The 21,247-nt window shown below is 35.9% G+C and overlaps 2 protein-coding genes across 2 annotated transcripts in view; one reads left to right on the top strand and one right to left on the bottom strand.

The window, feature by feature from the left end:
* Nucleotides 1-21,247, top strand: part of LOC107481985 (serine/threonine protein phosphatase 2A 59 kDa regulatory subunit B' eta isoform) — an 83,706-nt gene that overhangs the window by 25,839 nt on the left and 36,620 nt on the right. The window lies entirely within an intron of this gene.
* Nucleotides 9,762-13,344, bottom strand: LOC107481984 (trihelix transcription factor GT-4). Its single transcript, XM_016102342.3, has 5 exons — nucleotides 12,474-13,344; nucleotides 11,658-11,696; nucleotides 10,834-10,965; nucleotides 10,462-10,686; nucleotides 9,762-10,255 (listed from the first exon to the last, which is right to left on the bottom strand). Exons 1-5 carry the CDS (start codon nucleotides 13,057-13,059, stop codon nucleotides 10,053-10,055), a joined length of 1,185 nt encoding a protein of 394 aa, XP_015957828.1. The 5' UTR covers nucleotides 13,060-13,344; the 3' UTR covers nucleotides 9,762-10,052.

Genomic DNA, 21,247 nt, shown 5'->3' with positions numbered 1-21,247 from the left:
CGAATGGACACCCGCGTGCGAAGAAGCCTTTCAACACTTCAAGGAAATCCTGGTGGCACCTCCCGTTCTCGGAAAGCCAAGGGACGGAGAACCACTATACCTATACCTCGCTATAACAAGCGAAGCCCTGGCCGCAGTACTAGTACGGGAGGACGGGAAAACCCAACAGCCAGTCTACTTCATAAGCAGGGCTCTGCAAGGAGCAGAATTAAGATATAGCAAGTTAGAAAAGCTAGCCTTAGCACTCCTGACTTCCTCGAGAAGATTAAAACAGTACTTCCAGAGTCACCAAGTGGTCGTCAGAACGGACCAAGGGATCCGGCAAGTTCTCCAAAAACCCGACCTGGCGGGAAGAATGATGACTTGGTCCATCGAACTCTCCCAATATGACATACGGTATGAGCCCCGGCAAGCCATCAAGGCGCAGGCCATGGCGAATTTTTTGGTTGAAGTAACAGGAGATCCAGGCGAAGACATGAGTACACGGTGGAAGCTCCATGTGGACGGAGCCTCCAACCAGACCTTCGGAGGAGCCGGGATCATCCTAGAAAGTCCGAACGGGGTCGTATACGAACAGTCGATTAGATTCGAGTTCCCCATCTCGAACAACCAAGCAGAATACGAGGCCCTCATAGGAGGCTTGACCCTAGCAACAGAGGTCGGCGCAAGAAGGCTGGAAATATGCAGCGATTCTCAAGTAGTCACTTCCCAAGTAAACGGTAGCTATCAAGCCAGAGACCCCTTGTTGCAGAAATACTTGGAAAAGGTCAAAAGCTTGAGCCAAAAGTTCGAAAAAGTCACGGTCCAGCATGTACCCAGAGAAAGGAACACACGAGCAGACCTCCTATCAAAATTAGCTAGCTCGAAGCCAGGAGAAGGAAACCGGTCTCTCATCCAAGACATGACAAGGGAACCAGCAATCGCACTACACATAACAACCCTAAGTTCTTCATGGCTAGACCCCATCACCAACTACCTAGAACATGGCCAAGTCCCTGGTGATGAAAAGGATGCGGTGAAATTAAGGAGAGAAGCAGCCAAATACGCTGTCATCCAAGGACAGCTGTTCAGAAAAGGGCTCAGCCAACCCCTACTGAAGTGCCTACACCCCGACCAGACGGACTATGTCCTCAGGGAAGTCCACGAGGGCTGCTGTGGGCACCACATCGGAGGCAGAGCCCTAGCAAGGAAGTTAATCCGAGCGGGGTACTACTGGCCGTCGATGATGGCAGATTCCAAAGAGTTCGTCAAAAAATGCATAAAGTGCCAACGGAACGCCAACTTTGCCAAGGCACCGGCCTCCGAGTTAAGCTTGCTAACGACCTCCCGGCCATTCGCTCAATGGGGTGTCGACCTCTTAGGGCCCTTCCCGGTTGGCCCTGGGCAGGTCAAATATCTCATAGTGGCAATTGATTACTATACCAAATGGATAGAAGCTGAGCCACTAGCTAGCATATCCTCAGCCAATTGCAGAAAATTCATGTGGAGGCAGGTGATAACACGATTCGGGATACCAGAAGTCGTCATCTCGGACAACGGCACACAATTTACTGACAAGAAGTTCACAGAATTTCTCAACGGCCTGGGTATAAGGCAAAGGTTCTTTTCGATAGAACATCCTCAGACGAACGGACAAGTGGAGTCCGCCAACAAGGTTATCCTTTCAGGGCTAAAAAAGAGGTTGGACAATAAAAAGGGTGCTTGGGCTGACGAGCTGGCATCGGTCCTCTGGTCTTACCGAACAACCGAGCAATCCTCCACTAAGGAAACTCCTTTCCGACTAACGTACGGGGTGGATGCAGTAATACCCGTAGAGATCGGTGAACCAAGTCCGCGATTGCTTTTGAAAGGAGTGGAGGAAACCATAGAAAAGGACCTGGTAGATGAAGCCCGGGAAATGGCCCATTTGACGGAAACAGCGCTAAAACAAAGAATAGCTCTGCGCTACAACACCAAAGTGCTCAAGAGGGACTTTGAGCCTAACGACCTCGTCCTGAGACAGAATGATATCGGCCTGCCGACCCCCGGAGAGGGCAAGCTAGCGGCAAACTGGGAAGGTCCCTTCAGAGTCAAAAAGGCGATGGGAAAAGGAGCCTTTAAGTTAGAAAGGCTCGATGGCAAGGAGGTCCCGAGGACATGGAACGCGGACAACCTTAGAAGATTCTACTCCTAGAAGACGGAACGACATGCCGGCCAATCTAGCTAAGTAGTCAATTTGTCATTTATAGTAACTTTCAAGTCTTTTATGTGGTTACCGAATAGAATATACTTGTGCAAATTCTCCACCATATTTTATCTAAGTTTTTCAGATAAACCATCCCGTCGTGACTAACAACAACGTGCGACCCGGGACTGATCACCCCGGGAAGCCGTCAACCACCGTTGTAACAAACAACTACACGAAAGGCCACGGGCCGCCGGTCTAAACGACTTCAAACCAAAACGGTTAATAGGAACAATAACACGAACAACCGAGTAAACGACAAATATAAACCAAAACGGTTAGAAATGATAACGCACTCAGACAAATAAAAGGTTTATCGCGACAACACGAGCAAGCAACCAATAAAGGTCATTGTTCACAAGCCAAAAGAAAAACGGCTAATAGTCCACAAAGCCAAAAACGGCAAAAACTAAAATAGTTTACAAGTCAAAATAAAGCGGCTAAACAAGAACTATAAACAGAAGGATCACTTCATGGAGGCATCGACAACCTTGCCATCATGGATAACCTTACGAACACCAATTGCCGACGTGTCGAACTCAGGGGCAATAATTTTAACTTGAGCTTTAAGGGCTTCCTCGGTAGCCAGGATCGCCCCCCTGCCCTGTTTGACGACGTCCTTGTACTTTGCCTTCCATGTTGACAGCTCGGCCTCCACAGCCCGCTTCTCTTCCTCAACTTCAGCCACCCGCTTTTGCGCCGCACCGACCTGTCCTTCCAGAGCCATCTCACGCTCGACTAAACGTTCAATCGTCGCGTCCGACTCTTTCTGTTTCTTCTCGGCAGCTGTTAACTTTTGTTCAGCGGCGGTAGCTTTCTGCTCAGCTGTGGTGGCCTTCTTCTCGGCAGCGTCCAACTTTCCCGAAGATTGAGTCAGCTGCTCCCGGAGAGTTTCCACTTCATTTTTTAATTCATTGTTGGCCTTCCCACTAGCCTCCAGCCTCCTCCGAAGGGACTCCATCCCGGACAGCTCAAACTCAGCCTTCCGGGCTATCACGGCGCCGCGCAGGAGCGTTCGGTACATCCACCTCGCTTGCCCGGCAAGGGAAGACTCGTGGAAGTACTCCTCAGTGCCGGGGATCAGTTGGGTATCTATAAAATTGCTTGCGTCGAAATTCCTCTCCATAACGGTGAGGACCCCCTCGGGACTAGAGGACGCCTTCCTTTTCCTTTTAGGGGTGGGGATGACCACCTCCACATCATCGTCAGGGGCAGACGTCGAACCCCCCTGGCCTACCACTTCGCGAGGAGGAGAGGCATGAACCGCTTTCTCGACCTCGTCCTGGGCAGCTTGGGTCGAGATCCCGGTTCCCCCAACCACGCCCTCCGGCCCTGAAGTAGTTTTGTCCTCCGGAAGAGCTGTAGACGTCTCAGCGGCGGACTGCTCATTATCCTCCTCATCATCACCGCCGCCAAGGAAAGTCTGAAACAAGTCGGGAAGACCCGTCACGGACGCAGACATATCCACTGCAGGAAAACAAGGAAGGTCGGTTATCGTCACACAATATCAACAAGAGGAAAAAAGACAAAGGGAAAAGTAAAAAGCTTCTCACAAATATAGTTACGGCCGGACTCCCGGTCACCCATGAGGAGATGGGGATTTACCGGGTTCTTCCCAAAAACTGCGTTTAGCACCTCGGTAATTTGCTGATCTACTGCCGACATGTTTTTATAAATTACCTTAATAAAACTATTGGCTCCTGCCCCGAAGCTCCAATAAGTCGGGATGAGCCGTACCCCCTCCAAAGACAACCAAAAGGGGTGACGACCTTTGGCCGGACGGACCTTAAAATACTTGTCCTTAAACCCATGGTAAGAATCTTCGAACAAGCCGAAAATCTTCCGACCCTGGGCAGCCCGGAAAGACATGAACCCTTTTCTATGTTTCCCCTCCTTGGAAGGGTTTGTGAGGGTGAAGAAAAAGAGGAAAACATCCACGGACACCGGCAGTTCGAGATATTCACAGACCATCTCGAAACAGCGGATCGAGGCCCAGCTGTTCGGATGCAACTGCGACGGTGACACGGAAATTCGGTTTAAGAGTGCCATTTGGAAGGCTGAGAACGGAATGCGAACTCCGACTTGAGTGAACATGGCTTTGTAGAACCAAATCCAGTCGGCGACCTGGCTGGGTCGGAAGTTGATTTCATACAAACGCTCGTGAGGAGCCGGGACGAAAACGTCGTAATTGGCCTCCTCGTCGGTCCCGCCGCACAAATACCCGGCTTGTCGGAACTCGGTGAGCTCCTCCTCGCCCATTTGATTGGGTGAATCCCTTATATCAGAGACGACCCAAGCATATTGGTCGTACGCCGCGGGGTTAACGGATGCCCGGGAGACCGTGCGAGCCATACCTACATGGGGGTACCATCCAGTTAGTCTAAGAGATCGGTCGCTCAAGCCGAACACGAACACCACCCTCACGACTTCCCGACTAAGGCCAAACAAGACTAAATGGCTAAAAAGAACGAGAAAAAACCTACCCTGGAATGGTACTTTTCCCCCTACACATAACAACCCTAAGTTCTTCATGGCTAGACCCCATCACCAACTACCTAGAACATGGCCAAGTCCCTGGTGATGAAAAGGAGGCGGTGAAATTAAGGAGAGAAGCAGCCAAATACGCTGTCATCCAAGGACAGCTGTTCAGAAAAGGGCTCAGCCAACCCCTACTGAAGTGCCTACACCCCGACCAGACAGACTATGTCCTCAGGGAAGTCCACGAGGGCTGCTGTGGGCACCACATCGGAGGCAAAGCCCTAGCAAGGAAGTTAATCCGAGCGGGGTACTACTGGCCGTTGATGATGGCAGATTCCAAAGAGTTCGTCAAAAATTATATAAAATATTTAAAATATTTTTTATTTTAATAAATAATAATATATATTATTTTTAAATTTATTTAAAATTATATATTTAAAATAAAATTAAGCACATTAATATATAATAATATTTAAATATATTTAGATATGTTTAAATTTTTTTATTAAAATAGAATTAAACACAATAAACACAACCATTCAGCAAAATATCTGTAATTTATAGATTATCATGCAACCTTAATTAATTGCCTCTCAATCATGTACGTCCAACATTTTAGGAAACTAGCATTCGACGTCATCTTTCAATTTCCAGATTCAGGAAAAACCGAAAAACTGCTCAACCTAAAGTCAAAAACAGTCATACTATACAAATATGCAAAATTTACCTTCCCCAAAAAAAAAAATCTCGCATAATATTTATGTAAAATTTTTTATTCGTTTCAATTTTTGTCATAAATAATCTGACATTGGTTATATTAATTTAACGTGTACAATGTGGAGTGTGGAGGGAAGATGTTCCCAAATCATTTACTCTCACTGAATTATTAAACTTTAAATTGTTTTTTAAATATATCAATACACTAATATTTTAATAATTTTTAACAATTAATCTTAATTATAAAAAATATATAATATATATAATTAAAATTCACAATTAAAATTTATTAAAATACTAATATATCAATATACTTAAAAACTTTCCTAAACTTTACTAATAACGGATACGGAACCAGAAAGAAAAGGCTTACTAGTTCATCAACGTGCGTAAGGAAATATTAGTATATTATTAATTACTCTTGTCCTTTTCGTTTAATTATAGGTAGAGTGATATGAAGAAAAAAGGATTGGGAAATTCAATTAATATCTCCGAATCTTACTTAGCAGGGACTCTGCTCTATTGGGTATAGATAGTGAACAGTGTACAAACAAATAAAGAAAGGAGCACTCCTTGTCTTCTTTTAGTCTTTGAACATATCCTTTTCCCGTGACTATTATCAACATTATTCAAATTTATTTTCTTTCTATTTAGGACCATGATGATAATGATATTTCATATATATCAATATATCTATCTTATTCCTAGTCCTACTATCTAAGCTCTTGAACAAATCTATTTATCTATTATAATAGATAAAAAAAATCAGAGTAGTGTTATAATAAATAAATAACACATACGTTCTTAGATTTCATATAAAATTACCATATTATACATGTAATAACATAAACGAATATCTATCTTAAAATATATTTATATTACCATAAAAAATAAATTTTATTTTATGAAAATTAATCTATCTATCTATTTATTTATAATGTATAAAAAAATTAATCAAATAATAATACAATAAATTATTGACATAATAGATAACTTCTAATATTGTCACATAAATATTTTAATAAAATTATTATTTAAGATTATCTGAAATCGTCTACAGTCTATGTGATCAAGCACACCACACTTAAGTATACTTATAATTAAAAAACAAGTGAAATATATTTTTAATCTCTTTTTTATATAATATACAAATAATATCATTCTAACCAACAATACCTAGTCGATACAATCTTTTTTTAGTGTTAACCCGTCTAATTAAGATAAATCAGGCAAATAATTTAATCTTTGGTGGAACAATATCTCTCCATATAGTACTTGTGAAACTATAATATATATGTTATATCCTCTAGAAGTATTTTTACCTGCATAACCTGCACAAAAAAATTAGTATAATAAACACCTCTTTTATCAAATTTTCATATAACTCGATCCTCTCTCTAAGATGTTAATGTGACCGACTATAAAGTTTTATGGAGTTGGTTAAGTAGTCTCATCTCCTATTGGCTCTCTTTTTTATTAAAAATTTTATATTCATTGTAACCTATCTCAAAATCCACAATTTTCTATAAAGAAACATCTTTAATTTGAGATAAAAAAAAATCTAAAAAAATATCTTTTAAAGCACTATTTTATAATTAAATGTTCTTCCAAAACGAACTTTTTTTTATCTCTTATCTCCATAATATCTATAATTATGTATTTAAAATTATTTTATAATATTTATTAATTAATGTTATCATTTATTTGAGTTTGAACAATGTGGAATTTTCATTTTAGTATAAAATAAAAACAAGACCTACATAGTCTATACAAAATTTATGTCCAATCTTTTGCTTATAAACTATACATACATCGAATATTATTGTAAGAAACTAAAAATATAACACCAAACCGAAAGGGTAATCAATCAAAGCAAGGGTAGATGTCATGCATACTATTAAACTGTTGGTTCAGTTTGACCAGATGATAATCTGTGAGTTAGGACAAATGCTACAATAATTTTGTATTCCTTGCTACATTTTAGTGAAACTATGATTTTTTATGTTAAAAAAAGCTTATACGACAATGAGTTGGAGTCTTACATTTAAAAAATCATCGCACAAAAATGTTAGTTACAGTATGTATCCCATGCAGGTCACATAAATATGTCAAATAATATATAAACTGTCCTCCCACTCCGACAGTTGTCTACTGGCCATTTTAAACAAACAGCTAAAGAATTATTTATGTATGTTTTCAGTACAGTGCAACATTATATCTATTTTGAGAAAAGTTAGGTGATGAAATTTTTACTTTATAGAAAGAATAGTCAATTTTTATTTTTTATTAAAAATATTATCTTTCTAGTATTTTCATTCTGAGAAAAGTATTTGTGTATACCAAGCGATCTTTCTATATTATATATAAAAAAATAATAACATAATTCTCTTTTTAATAATTTCATTCTTCACATGATTTTTTACTAAAATGATATTATCAAAATAGGAGTGATTATCTGTTTTTTCTTATATTATTTAATTTGATATTGTTTATATTTATCTTTAAATTATATCTGATAATTGATATATATATCTATAGATGTACCAAAGCTTTTAATTTGTAATCTATATAAAATATATATTAAAAATTAGGTACTATTCTAATTTTTTTCTTATATATTTATTTTTTTTATTTTGTCTATATATACGTAATTATTGATTCATCTCGGCTTTTTTTTTCTATCACACCTAACTTATATTTATACTCACTTTTTTCCGTCCAAATGCTCTGTTCCATCATCATGAACTACTATTTGTAATTGAGCTAGTTGCACATTTGGATAGTTATTAGCACATGATGATGTTGTGTACTAATTCTAAAATGAATTTTGGATTGTGAAGCTTTCAGGCATGTGATGGAACGAAGGGATGATGAGTATTGATATTTTAGAGAGAGATTTAATTTGTTATTGTAGAGTAGACAATAGAGGCTAAGGGATCAAAATTCAATATTCTGCTACTTCAACTCTTTCTTTATTCAACCGCCAACCAAAGTTCCTTATATAAATCCGAAATATTCGATCCCTATAATGTCTTATTGTAAACTTTGTCTATAAATAAATCATCATGATATATAAAATGTCTATCTGTACACTGTTTTTCGATAACTCTGACTGTATACTGTAACGTCTTATTGTAAATTTTGTCTATAAATAAGCCACGATGATATAAAATGTCTCTATATACAGTTTATTTTCGATAATTCTGACTATAATATAGTTATTGTAAACTCTGACAGTTGCCACACAAAAATCAAGGTGTGTCACACTTCTCGTTTTTTAAAAGGAAAACACACATACACCTCAAAACCAAAAGGGTGGTGTTGTTATATTTGTTTTTCTCTTCTCCCGGAATAAAAAACAATAATAATAGGAAAGCAATTCTTATTACTAAAAATTGTATAACCTATTTTTATTTCTTTGAGATAACTATAAAAAAATCGTAGATACAACTGAGAGAATCATATGATAATGTAGTGAATCCTTGTGTGAGGTTTTTTTATTAGAACTATTCATGAATCGAATTATATTTATAAATTATTTATGTATTGATTTATATCTGAACTGTAATTTGTAAATATAATCCTCACAAAATGATTGAATCAGATTTGATATGTATTTTAATAGAATCAAAGTTACGAATATTACATGCTTATTTATATTTTATTTCATTTAATAATTATTATTCATATATGTTATATATTTTTATTTTAAAAAATGGTTTAATAATTTTTATGAATAAATATATTTAAAAAAATAAAAAAGAATTTTATTGCCTTTTTTTAATAAAAAAATTTTTTTAATACATTTTTATTTTATGGATATATCCAATAATCAAACATAAAAAATACGGATATTGATCTCACTCTTAGTTTTTTTTTTGGTACCATTAACTTTATAAGTGGAGTTAAAATTAAATATGAGAGAGAGAGAATTAAAGGGTGAAAGATCACAATTGATACAATCCAGTTTTTTCTTCACTAGAGAGGATCCACTCCCCTACTTACACCCAAATTAAGGAATGAATGTGATTACGGCAGAGCTTGAACCAAGAGGCAGAATTAAATGCCTCACCAAGAGTTGCACCTAGTTTGAATTCTGTGTTAAGCTCAGAAAATGGAACATAAAACCCATAAGAGATAAGACTAATAGCGTGTATTGTGTAAGACCAAAAATGTACGCACTCGAAGAATATTGTTTAGCAACAAGGCTAAGAAGAAACTCCTCAATATCTTAGGCACCTTGTTTTTTCCAAGAGCCTTGGGCAATTTCCCTCTAATAATATAATAACATCAGCAAGCAACACAATCATCTACTACCTTTCTAAAGTTGATTATACCGGTCTACGGCAAACTGGAAGAAATTCTTAACCAGCAAGATTCTCATTAATACGTTTCCACTATCAAATTCATATTTACAGACAGAGTGGAGGCGAGTGAGCAAAGTGCCTCCATCATTTTCCTATCATCAAAACATGGGCAGTTTTATAAACACCAAAAATCAAAATATGATCAATGTTAGTAACCCCACATAAGTCAAAAGATTTATAAACAGTCCTCTCCACATAGCTTAACAAATATTTTTTTCTTTGAAACAATGGAAACACCTTTGTCCAAACCAACGGGGCATCTGCACTCAAGTCACACCCCTGTATATGGCCCCGGGTCGAAGATCATCCATGTTATCAATATTCCTATAGCCGTCAAATTCTCTTAGAGATGTCCAACCTCGGCGAGTCAAAAAATCACGATAATCATCTTCTGTATAGAAGATCTTCTCTTCAGTATGCACAGGGATATGGTCAGACTCGTCATAAAGACACACTTTAATGGCCATTCCTGCAACCAATATGTTTTGGTTACAACCACCATACGTATCCGGGTTATAAAACAAAGGGGAAAAAGTACTTATAAAATTTTATCAGCATCAGGTGCTTTCTGTGATAGTTTCCCAGAAACATCCAAATGGTCTCACAAACACACAAACTTCAAAATTTTGAACCAATGGCTTCAGATGAAAAAAAAAAAAAAAGATATTAAATTACCTTCATCAAGGTGAAGAGTATAATTTCCTAAAGGCATGTCACGGTCAAGACTTCTGATTATCTGGTCCTCATCCTCCAACCAAAATGCACGTTTAGTTCTCAGTCGGAAAGCAGCTCTTATGGCCTCCTTGATGGCTTCTGAAGCACCGTCAATACCTATTCTTCTCGTATAATCACCCCATTTGACAGATATAACCCTTCCACAACATGACTGGCCCTCTTCACCTACCAAGGTACAAGCAGGTAGAAATAAGGATATAATTACTTTTCCAAAACGAGGGGGAAAAGGTTTACGAAAGTTATATATTATCTCATTTCCTTGGTAATCAAGCTCACATCATTGAACCACAGAACTTCACATAACTTGCTTACCATTTCCAGGAGTTTCTCTCCAATTCCAGGGAGGAACGCCACTAGCTGTGACAGCCTCAGCTGTTGTAATGGCAAGGGGATGCCCATCATGATCCAAACGTCTCTCAAGATTGAGTGTTGGTCTTCCAGTAGCTGAATGACAGGTTATTGAGTATTAAGATGATTACAGATATAATAAAGTGGTAACAACTATTATTGAACGAATGAAGATGGAGAACATTCAGATAAGCACCCCATTTCTTAAATGGTGATTGCTAAATGCAGTCAATTTTTTGTCCCCGGCCGAAATGCTAATGAATTAGATAAACATTAGTTTGGCCATAAAAGCAACAATGCACATACAATATATAATTTAGAAAAACTGATGAATGATATGTGATATGTGATATGAATACTTCAGTTGACTCTATGATCATATAACTACCTTCTTACTAATTAACCTATACAGAAAGATATTCCTTCCTACGCTTCATAGTTTGAATTTTGATTTAGCAACAAGCCCCAAAGTAAAACTGCATTACTTATCCCACTATCCCTATAATAAAAATATAAACTAGAAATGCAAACACCAGATGCTAAAAGTTAGTCAGGGGTAACAGGCACTGCATGCGACTACATCACCATATTTATTTAATCCAGTTTAGAATTCTATGTACATGCTTCAAGACACAGATGATGCATATGCTAGCTACTCACCGGTAATTAAATATAACTAAAAAGACAGGATTATGCATGGATTCATAACCAAACATTCATCAGCCACCAAATACGAAGTGGCAAATTGAACAAAAATATAAGCAAGAAATAAACATAATATAACATACCTTCAACTGGACCAAAAGAGATGCTGGTATCCTCAATACCTACATGGAGACATAACCAGTCAAATAAACTGTTTTCAAAATACACAAGGCTGGAATTGTAGGCATGACAGACATTCAAAAGGCATGATCCACAAATGGCTACTTTGGACATTTACGAAGGCTTCACCAATCTAATAGTTATCAAGGATATGTGAGGTAACCCACTTGTGAACCCTTAAATTGTTGGGATCTACAGTGTCGTACCCTTTCCCTGCTAAAAATCATAGGCACAGAATACACCACGTATATTCAACCTAAGATTGATGGGCATGGACCAAGGTTCATCATGCAAAGGTACATAGTATATCACCCAGATGTGAATGTGAATGTGAATGTGAATGTCCACACTCCCACTGCAATAACATTTAGCACTACTTTCATAAAATCCACCTGCAACGCATTTAATGATTCAAGACATATAACTAATCTAGTTAAATGAACCTGACAGCAAAAAGTCACTTGCAAGTGCACATTATGAAGATCAAAAGTTTCCATCAGAGAACCAATGATACAGTGAGGAAGAAACATAAAAGCATAAGAAGGAAAAAGGGCACTGGATAATTGGATATGTTCAGTAGTTAACTGAGTATCTAACCAAAACTAAAAGAAAATAGATTGAATTCCAACAGACTCAGGTTATCCAAAACACTTTGGCTTGTAAATTGTAATTATCATTTTTGCATTATACCCCCCTTGTTCAGCTAGTATAACAATGCAAGCAAAAGTCTTTTTCCTCAAAACCACACCCAAACCCATGAATTAGCAAAAAGATCATACCTTTATCAGTGAATTGCATGAAAGATTCAACTTTGTGATTAGATGGTGGAGGCGGTGGAGGAGTGGGGCTCTTATACTGCACGCACTTGCTCCTATCCCTCAAAATCTCCTCAATCTCCTTGTAATACGACATCTTCGCGGAGCCACTCCCTCCGCCGCCGCCACCTCCTGCTGCGCCATCATTGTGCTTGGCCTTCTTGAACTCCTTCAAGAGGTTCCTCCACTTGTCGGTGCACATGGTCGGCGAGCGATCGAAACCCTTATCCCTCATCTTGGAAGAAATCTGCTCCCACAAGTGCTTGTTGGACTTAGAAGTGTTGAAAAGGGCGTCCATTTCTCGCCGGAGCGCGATCAGGGTTCGAGTCTCTTCGTGGACCCACGTCTCCGCGCGCTTCTTTGGCGCCTTGATCTCAACCTCAGGGTCTTCGCCGCCGCTGCTGTCACCCAGGATCATCTGCTGCTGCTGGTGGGACGGCGGAGGAGGTAGGTCCGCCGCGCCGTTGGAGACGACCTCGATGATCATGTCACGCGTGCTGCTTTCTTCCTTATAGAAATCTATGGGTCGGGGTTTTTCCGACAAGTACATGTTGCTCTTTATGGGGAGTGAGTTCAATGGTGTTCGAATTCAAAGGTGGTGGTGGTTGGTGTTGGTTGGTAGTGCATTCGGTTGGAATTGAAATTTGAATTGAAAACAAAAATGAAAATGAAAAATCAGTGCTTGAATTATGTGAAGTTTAGGAAAAGGAAAAAGGGATTTGTAGAAGGGAAAGGGAAGGATTGGGGGAGAGAGAGCGTCAAACGTAAGCTTTGTTTTTGTTGTTTTGTTTATTTCGGTGTGACAGACATGTACTTGTTTCTTTTTCTTCTTTTTTTTTTTTTTCTTTCTTTTTTTCTCTCTCACTTCACTTGCTTCTTGAAAATTAAGTGCAATAATATTTACACTACCCATTTAGACATAGCTTTGTATCCTCTTACTTTAAAAAATGACATCACAGATGACTGTGATTGATTTCTTCTTTGTTCATAGTTCTTACTTAATATGCTATTGAAAGATTGAGTGTGTCTATATTCGTGGATGATCTTTTCTTTCTTTAAATACATGTATACAGGCTAGGATGAAGAATTTTAATGGGTTGACAATGAAATGCCCAGATGAAAAATGTAATTGTTTAAAAAATTATAAGCAAATGATTCACTTCAATCAAATATAAATATTTAATAAAAAATTCAATCACTAATATAATTTATTACTTTTTATAAGTATTTTTAGTTATTAATCTAATTTTTTAATTTAATAGGTTTTTCCATTATTGGATCTTTTAAGTTTCCACTTTTTTATTTTAAATATTATAGCTGAATTTGATTTATAATATTGTGTCTAAGTTTTTCTTCTGAAAAATGTTTGATGAATTTAATTTTGTGTTATTATAGTAGAAAATAAGTTATTTCAACTTTTTTTTATTAGTCATAAATACATATATATACATTTCTTTTATATGAAACTATATCAATTTTTTTCTATCTTAAAAAATATAATTTCCTATCTTAATAATAAATATACACAAAAATATTCTTTAAATACTGTATCCATATTTAATTATAGAAATATTATTGATATAATATTTTTATATATATCTAAATTATTTATTAAATATTTTTATATATATCTAAATTATCCATTAATAATTATATACTATAACTTTTTTTTTTATCCTTTTCATTAATGTTTGTCAGAAGCAAAACACTGTAGGTAGTGTATCTAGGTTGGCATAATTAGAAGATGCATATTCTATGCGGCAAAACCTTTGGTGGTTTGATGTATGACTGTGAAAACTGAAAACAACATAAACCTGGCTGACCATGCAAATTGCAAAGCTTGAAGCTTCTATGAAGAGAAATTGCAGGTCATGTTGAATTCTATAGCTGATTGGTATTGTCAAGAAATAGGTTGATTTTCCAATGAATCTGTTACACTTGTAATTTGAAACATATGTTCGAATACCAAGTGTTAATTGTTCATGAAGTCATATTCGGTCTTTATGCTGTAGAGATAGATTATACTGCATTTTTGTAAATAAAAAAGAATGTGATTTCTTTAAATTAAGACGAAATGACAGAAGAAAACCAATCAGCTTAAGGATTGGCTATTGATGAAATTTTAAATTAAGTTTACTCTCAAAAGTTCATAAGTATCTGATTTTAAGATCATAAAAGTTTAACTGACTGAGGTATATATATATTCCCACCTTTTTATGTCATTAACTTTTTTACTTATTTCTTTTTTCCACCTCTTTATTCAAATTTAATGGTCAAGATTATTCTATGGAGTAAAATTTAGATGTAAGAATGTCCATGTTTAAATAAGCTTTTAACGAAGAAAACTTAGAAATTTCAAAATTGAAGTAATAAAATGAGGATTAAGGCATGACAATTGATTATGTATCTTCACCAAAAGAAAAAAAAAGACTATGTTGGCAAAAGACTTGGTCAAGATGATATTATTGGCTAAACTAGAAATTATACAAAAGGAAGCAAAGAATTACCAAACATAAAATACAAGGGAAAAAAACTATTTGAAGCGGCATTAGGATCAATTTAGAAATGGTAAAGCCAAATGAGGCCATTTGAAATTGACTAGTCTTTATTCATGCAGAAAATAGATGATTCACAATTTACGAAAAGTTATCATTATAAGTATGTAAAAGCTAAAAGACCTAAAAATTGTAATGTCCTGTGTCCAAATTTTCTGTCAAATAAAAAGAGTTTGTATTTCAAAGATTACCTAAAAGTCTAAAACAGATCAATTTGAGGTTGAACTTTCTGTGGTAGCATCCAACATCTTCTAGTCTCGAAATATTACCGTCTGAGTTTTTCGTGAGAAAGTGGGAGTGATATTTGTAAGGGACTACGATACTTAAGTTAGTAAAGGTTTTTAATAGATTGGAGTTTGAAAAATACCTCAGAGTGTCACTGTATTTATTTATAAGTGTAAATGTAGAGTTAATAACCACCATTTGAGTAGTTCTACCTTTAGTGGTAGGTAAGTTACTCCTTTTTTGTTAGGGAGGTTATTAAGATCTCCTTTCTAGACGAGTAGAAGAGATTGTAATAGTTGGTTGAGATTCATTTTATTTGAATAAGTCGGGCCAAGTAGGCACTGCGTGGGCCGACTTTTATGAGGTCGGGTAGGTCCCAAAGTGTGGTCTGGACTCTTACTCTGTATACCGGATTTTTAGTAATTTTGAGCCTGGCTTTCATAATAGGCCATTGTATGAACAGTGTCCCTACTCGAGGTCGAACTTTATAAAGCCAAGCTCGAGCAATTAGATGACCAAGTCGGAATATTAAGCTGTGAAGAAGTCAAAAGTTTAAGGTCTGAAGACAAGAAGATCGGTTGGCTCGACGTGATTTGGATGTTGTAACGTTTCGTACAACTCGTTCAGTTTGAGTTGTTTTGAGCACGCATGACTTGTTTTAATACAAATCATCTTTCTAAAATTTATTCTCATTTTGTACAACTCGTATTATACCGATTTTTTTTAGAATTTGTATAATTGTTGTACGAGTTTATTTTTTGTACAAATCGCTTATTTTGAGACATGATTATTTCTTAATTTAATTTCATACAACTTATTTATTTCAAGTTGTTTTGCGGCTTAATGACATGTTTTAATACAAATCATTTTTGAGACTTATAATTCAGATTTCGTACGACTTGTTTTGATACAAATTATTTATTTCAAAACTTGTAATTATTTGAGTATATCCTCGTCTAGCTCGTTCGATATGAGTAGTTTTAAGGTTTTATGATTTGTTTCATTTCAAATTGTTTAATTGAAACCTAGCTATTTCTTTGATCTGATTTCATACAACTCGTTTATATCCGAGCTATTTTTAGCACTTCACGACTTGTTTTAAGTACAAGTTGTTTACTTTGAGTCCTTTTAAAATATCAAATAATCTTTATAAACATCGGTCTTAGTTGCTTTGTCCATTGTGCCCCTGCATGAGGCTGAGCTTCATGAGGTCTGACTCGAGCGATCAAGTGGGTCGGATGGTCAAGCCGGATTGTTGAGGTCAAATTTTCATGAAGTCTTTCAATTATTTGTTCAACTCGTTCGATTTGAGTTGTTTCTAGAGTGATAGAATTTTATACGACTTGTTTTTAATACAAATTGCTTAGAATATATGGTTATTTTTTACTCGATTTTGTTTAACACATGAGTTTGAGTTATTTTAAATAATCAAGCCGAATTATAACTGTTAGACACCAATTTGAACCTCATCGCTTTGTCCGAGCGACCATTTAAAAGGTCAGCTTATGATTTTCGCGCTTTGTCGAACATAAATTGGTGTTTTAGGTGAATGGAATATATTATTCCTTCCCCTTTCTAGTTTTTACAAGGTTGTCATCCTTGTGTATGATATAGCTTGTTTTACCCGAACTATTTTACTTGGACAATTATTTTTACATTTTCATTTTTTTCGAAACGCTTTTACCGCCTTTCCACTCCTTTCCAACTCATTTTTGTACAAGTCGTTTGGTTAGAGAATTGTTTTTACGTTTCAATTTTGTTCGAAATATTTACAATCCTTTCTTTCCTTTTCAACTCATTTTTACTTTGTTGAAGGATTGTTTTTCTTATCATTTTTGCTTTTACCCTTTTTAGATCAGCTTTTACGACGCATGCTTTTACTTGTATGCTTTTGTCTTGTCATTTTCGACTTTCTCCTAACTTGTTTTACGTACAAGTTTGGGGGTTATAGGATTGTTTTTACGATTTTGATTTCACTTCGATTCGTTTATACAATTCTTCCTTGAACTCAAACCTCATTGCTTCATGCTGGAAAAAAGTGTGCATCAGAGAATAAGATTCGTTTTCTAGCTGTAGTATCTCTTCATTTATAGACATGGTATGATCTAGGTAGACCACTTTCGAGCAAGTCGGATATTTTGTAGTAGTTCTTTTCCAAGTTTTAAGTGACTGTGTTGGGACCTTTTCATTTTATTGCCAGCTTTTTTTCTCTCAATTTTGGCCTGATATCATTTTAGATCAGGACAAAGTCATCAATTTAGAAGCTTCTTCGTATGACATTCTTAATGTATTTCATAGCCATTTTTTGCTTGGAAGCTCCTTCTTGACGTCGAACCTTAGAAAATAGGTCAAATTTTTCTCTATAAGCTTGGAGGTTTGCAGCCTAATCATAAAGTCCAATCATTAGGCTTTTTCATTTGCCCCATTGGAATTATAGATTTAATGTTGTAGGAAGGTAGGTAAGATGATTCTCCATTTGCGGATTAAGGAGTTGTCCAATGTATCTGTAGTCTCATCTCGAGCTCTAACATGTTGACTTCTTTACTTACGGGATTGCTTAAGCTGAAACTTTTATTGTAGTATTTATGCCCCAACTATGAGGTATTTCTCTTGTCTCGACGTTAGAGAAAAGAACCCGAGCAAGTCTAAACCCCATTTTACAAAGGGCCATGGTGAGATAACATTGATGAGCTCTTCTAGAGGTGCCAAGTGAAAATTTGAGTGTAGCTGATAGGGCGGTCACCTCTTTACAAAGTCAGCCGCATCCTTCTGCAAGGGCGGGCACCTATTTGCTAGCAATCTTGCCCCCAGATGATTTTCATAGATGTCATTATGGATTTCATCTAGGAACTTCTCATTTTTTTGAGGTAGGGCGTCCAACTTGTCGACTTCTTTGGATATTGAGGGTGACTACAATATCTATTGGATTACACTTTTATTATTGTCATAGGCTTTGTATTGGCTAGCTTGGAGAGAGCATCAGCTCGACCATTATACTTTCGGGTTATATGCCTGACCTCTGCTTCTTGAAACTTGGCTAGCTAGGCCAAAGTTTTTTTCAAATACCTCTTTGATTTAGGATCTTTAGCTTGGTAATCACTATTTATTTGTGGGGTTATTACTTGTGAGTTGCTAAATATTGTAATTTTTAAGACATCGAGTTCTTTAGCCATTCGAAAGCCAGGAAACACGACTTCATATTTGGCGCATGCAAAACCGTTACCAAAAGTGAATTTTTGGCTCAAAAAGTCTCTAGTGAGAAAAGTAAACTAATTGTAAGTTAATATTTATTATTTATTAGTGAAACTTGACTTAGGGAGATTAATTACCTTCATAAAGTCAATTTTGACCTTATTAATAGCCTTTTTCTATTTAATTTTTATTTTTTTATCATTGGGCTGGCCTCACTATTTTTTATTGGGATGTGGTTCGAAATTTTGCGAAATAAATTTTAAAATAATCAAAAAAGTCTGTTTACCGAAAACCGGGTTCTTATAACAAATGTCTTTGTCTATGGCAGTAAAGGAAAGTCACGTGTCGAAGGAAAAAGGATTCAGTGAACCCAGATAAATAAGAATGCTTAGCACCAAAGACTATGAGCAGAAGGATAAGAGAGCAGCGGAGGGTATCCAACAATCAGTAGGGTCAAGATTGTAGCTGAAGATTCGAAGTTTATCTTAAAAGTCAGACTAGATGGGAAAGGAGATTTCAGAAGTCCAAAGAAGTAGGGGTATGCCAGAGATGGAGGAACCACGATAGGAAAGAACAAGGATCTTCAAGAACGTGTCAATGTGTCACCATAGCAATAAACAGAGATTAGAGAAGTGGCTGTCGAAAAAGTGAAACGACGATGGAATCTACTGCACGTCATGTACCTGAAAGAAGGAAAAGATTCTTCTTTCTTCTTCATCATCTTCTTCTTCCAAATGCATTATTTCTACTATTGGTTACTTATTCTAAAGTGCGATTAACACTATTAAGCTTCAGGTTTCAATATTTGTATTCTTTTCTTTTACTGATTGCTTCGTGTATTCATTTTTTGTTGTTGTTTTTGTTTTTCTATTTAGGGTTTTGGACATATGCAAACAAGTTGCAGCTTAAAGTGTTGCCATAAATGATGTTGTAATTCAGAAGTAAAAACTTCAATTTTTCTCCTTTTAGATATTATGTGACTAATAATTTGTTATATTTGGTAAAATTACAAAATTTAGATCAGATACAGTTATAGATGCAATGATGGTTTTTGAGATCACAAAAATAATGTACATAGTTGTTGGCAAAGATGTCATGTCGTGTTCCAATTTATTTTTTGTTTTTTTTTTCTCGATCCGCATGTTAAAGAATTTGGATTTGGAAATAATTTACAGCGCAGCAGAGGCCCAGCACAGATGGTTTAACTATCTGCTTTATACAGTGCTGCACCCGGGTTCTAGTCCCAGCTGAGACTGGTTGTTAGTTTAAGGAACCCATGATATCCAATTACCCATGGTAGTGTGTGTGAATGTGTTGTGTGTGTGTAATATAGGTGTAATACCTAGAATTGGGGGCTATCTAATCCACATGACAAAAAAAAAAATAATTTACAGCATAAAAAAACTATCTTTTATGAGCAGCAAGTGGAACATTGATAGTGCCACTTGAACTATTTGTAGTTGCCAAGTCCAATAGAAATAGGCTTTCTTTGATTACTTATTTTTTTGTGTTACTTTTAGTACTAAGGATCCACATAGAATAAGAGCTACTTTAACTATTTACTTACTCATTTTAGTGGTTTATTCTCTTTGTAATGTTAGTTTTCTAACCAAGGTTTTACTTACTTTATTCACAGCCTAACGTGTGAATAACAACATAACATAATACTCTTTGACCATTCTTTTTCCTTAATAAAAATCGTTTTTTTTTTGTCTAAAACTTTTCATATACTTTTTCAAATAATAACGATGCTCCTTTATTTTCTACACCAATATCCCAATTAGACTTTATGTTCACATGAAATTAATATCCAGAGTCGTTAAATAAAAATTTAGTCAAATCATTCAATTTATTTTACGACTCTCAATTATCAGTTTCACGAAAAATTAACTGCACCCGAATTTTTACAAAAAAATTGTATATAAATTATAAGGTATGCGGGTGATTGGTTGTTATGCTTTGCGGTTCCTTGGTGTCACGTAATGAATTTGAATGACTTTGACCACACCTCAGGTTTTTCATTCATGTTATTGTGCCTTTGCCCACTTTCCACCACATGACGAAGAATAACTTGCAAGTTACAACCAACGATATGTAACATATATGGCATATTAGCCACATCTATTGTGACATGGCAAAGGATTTGGTAGTCCCAAAATATTTGAACTATTAAATGGTTTCTTAATAAAATATGTTTTTTAAGTTTTTTTAATAATTATTAAATAATCATTTTCTAATTTTAATTATAAATTAATCTCATATATTTTATTTAATTATAAAACTATTTTTTATAAATTATTATTTTATGAATCAACTATTATGTTTATTAACAATAAAAAACAAAAACAATAACGAATTAGATCTTCTATTAATCGTAATAAAGTTTTTGGTTATTCTAATGAATTAAAAGTTTATATTTGATCCGTGACGTTCGTCCAGGCCGTGAGATTGTGTTTCCTTGAAAACTAATCGATTGGATTATCAAAACAATCGATTGAATTATAACTCAATCGATTGTATTACAGTCGATTGAAAATTGTAAGGCAGCATGGTTTTTACATAAATTAATAGATTGATCATAGTATTTCAATCGATTGATCCCATGTAAATTAAGACAAAAAATATTTACTTAAAACTATATTAAATATCGTAGAGTAAATAGCACCCTCTAATCATTTGAAATTTCTCTTAACACGCCAATCATTGTTCTAATGTTATCGCAGCTTAACCCTTTTTTTGGAAGAGAAGGTTCGTGCTCGTTGGTCA

This window comes from Arachis duranensis, chromosome 3 (assembly GCF_000817695.3).
Source record: "Arachis duranensis cultivar V14167 chromosome 3, aradu.V14167.gnm2.J7QH, whole genome shotgun sequence".
Lineage (NCBI taxonomy): Eukaryota > Viridiplantae > Streptophyta > Magnoliopsida > Fabales > Fabaceae > Arachis > Arachis duranensis.
The sequence above is the reverse complement of the archived record's forward strand: the minus strand, read 5'-3'. Positions and strand labels throughout refer to the sequence as shown.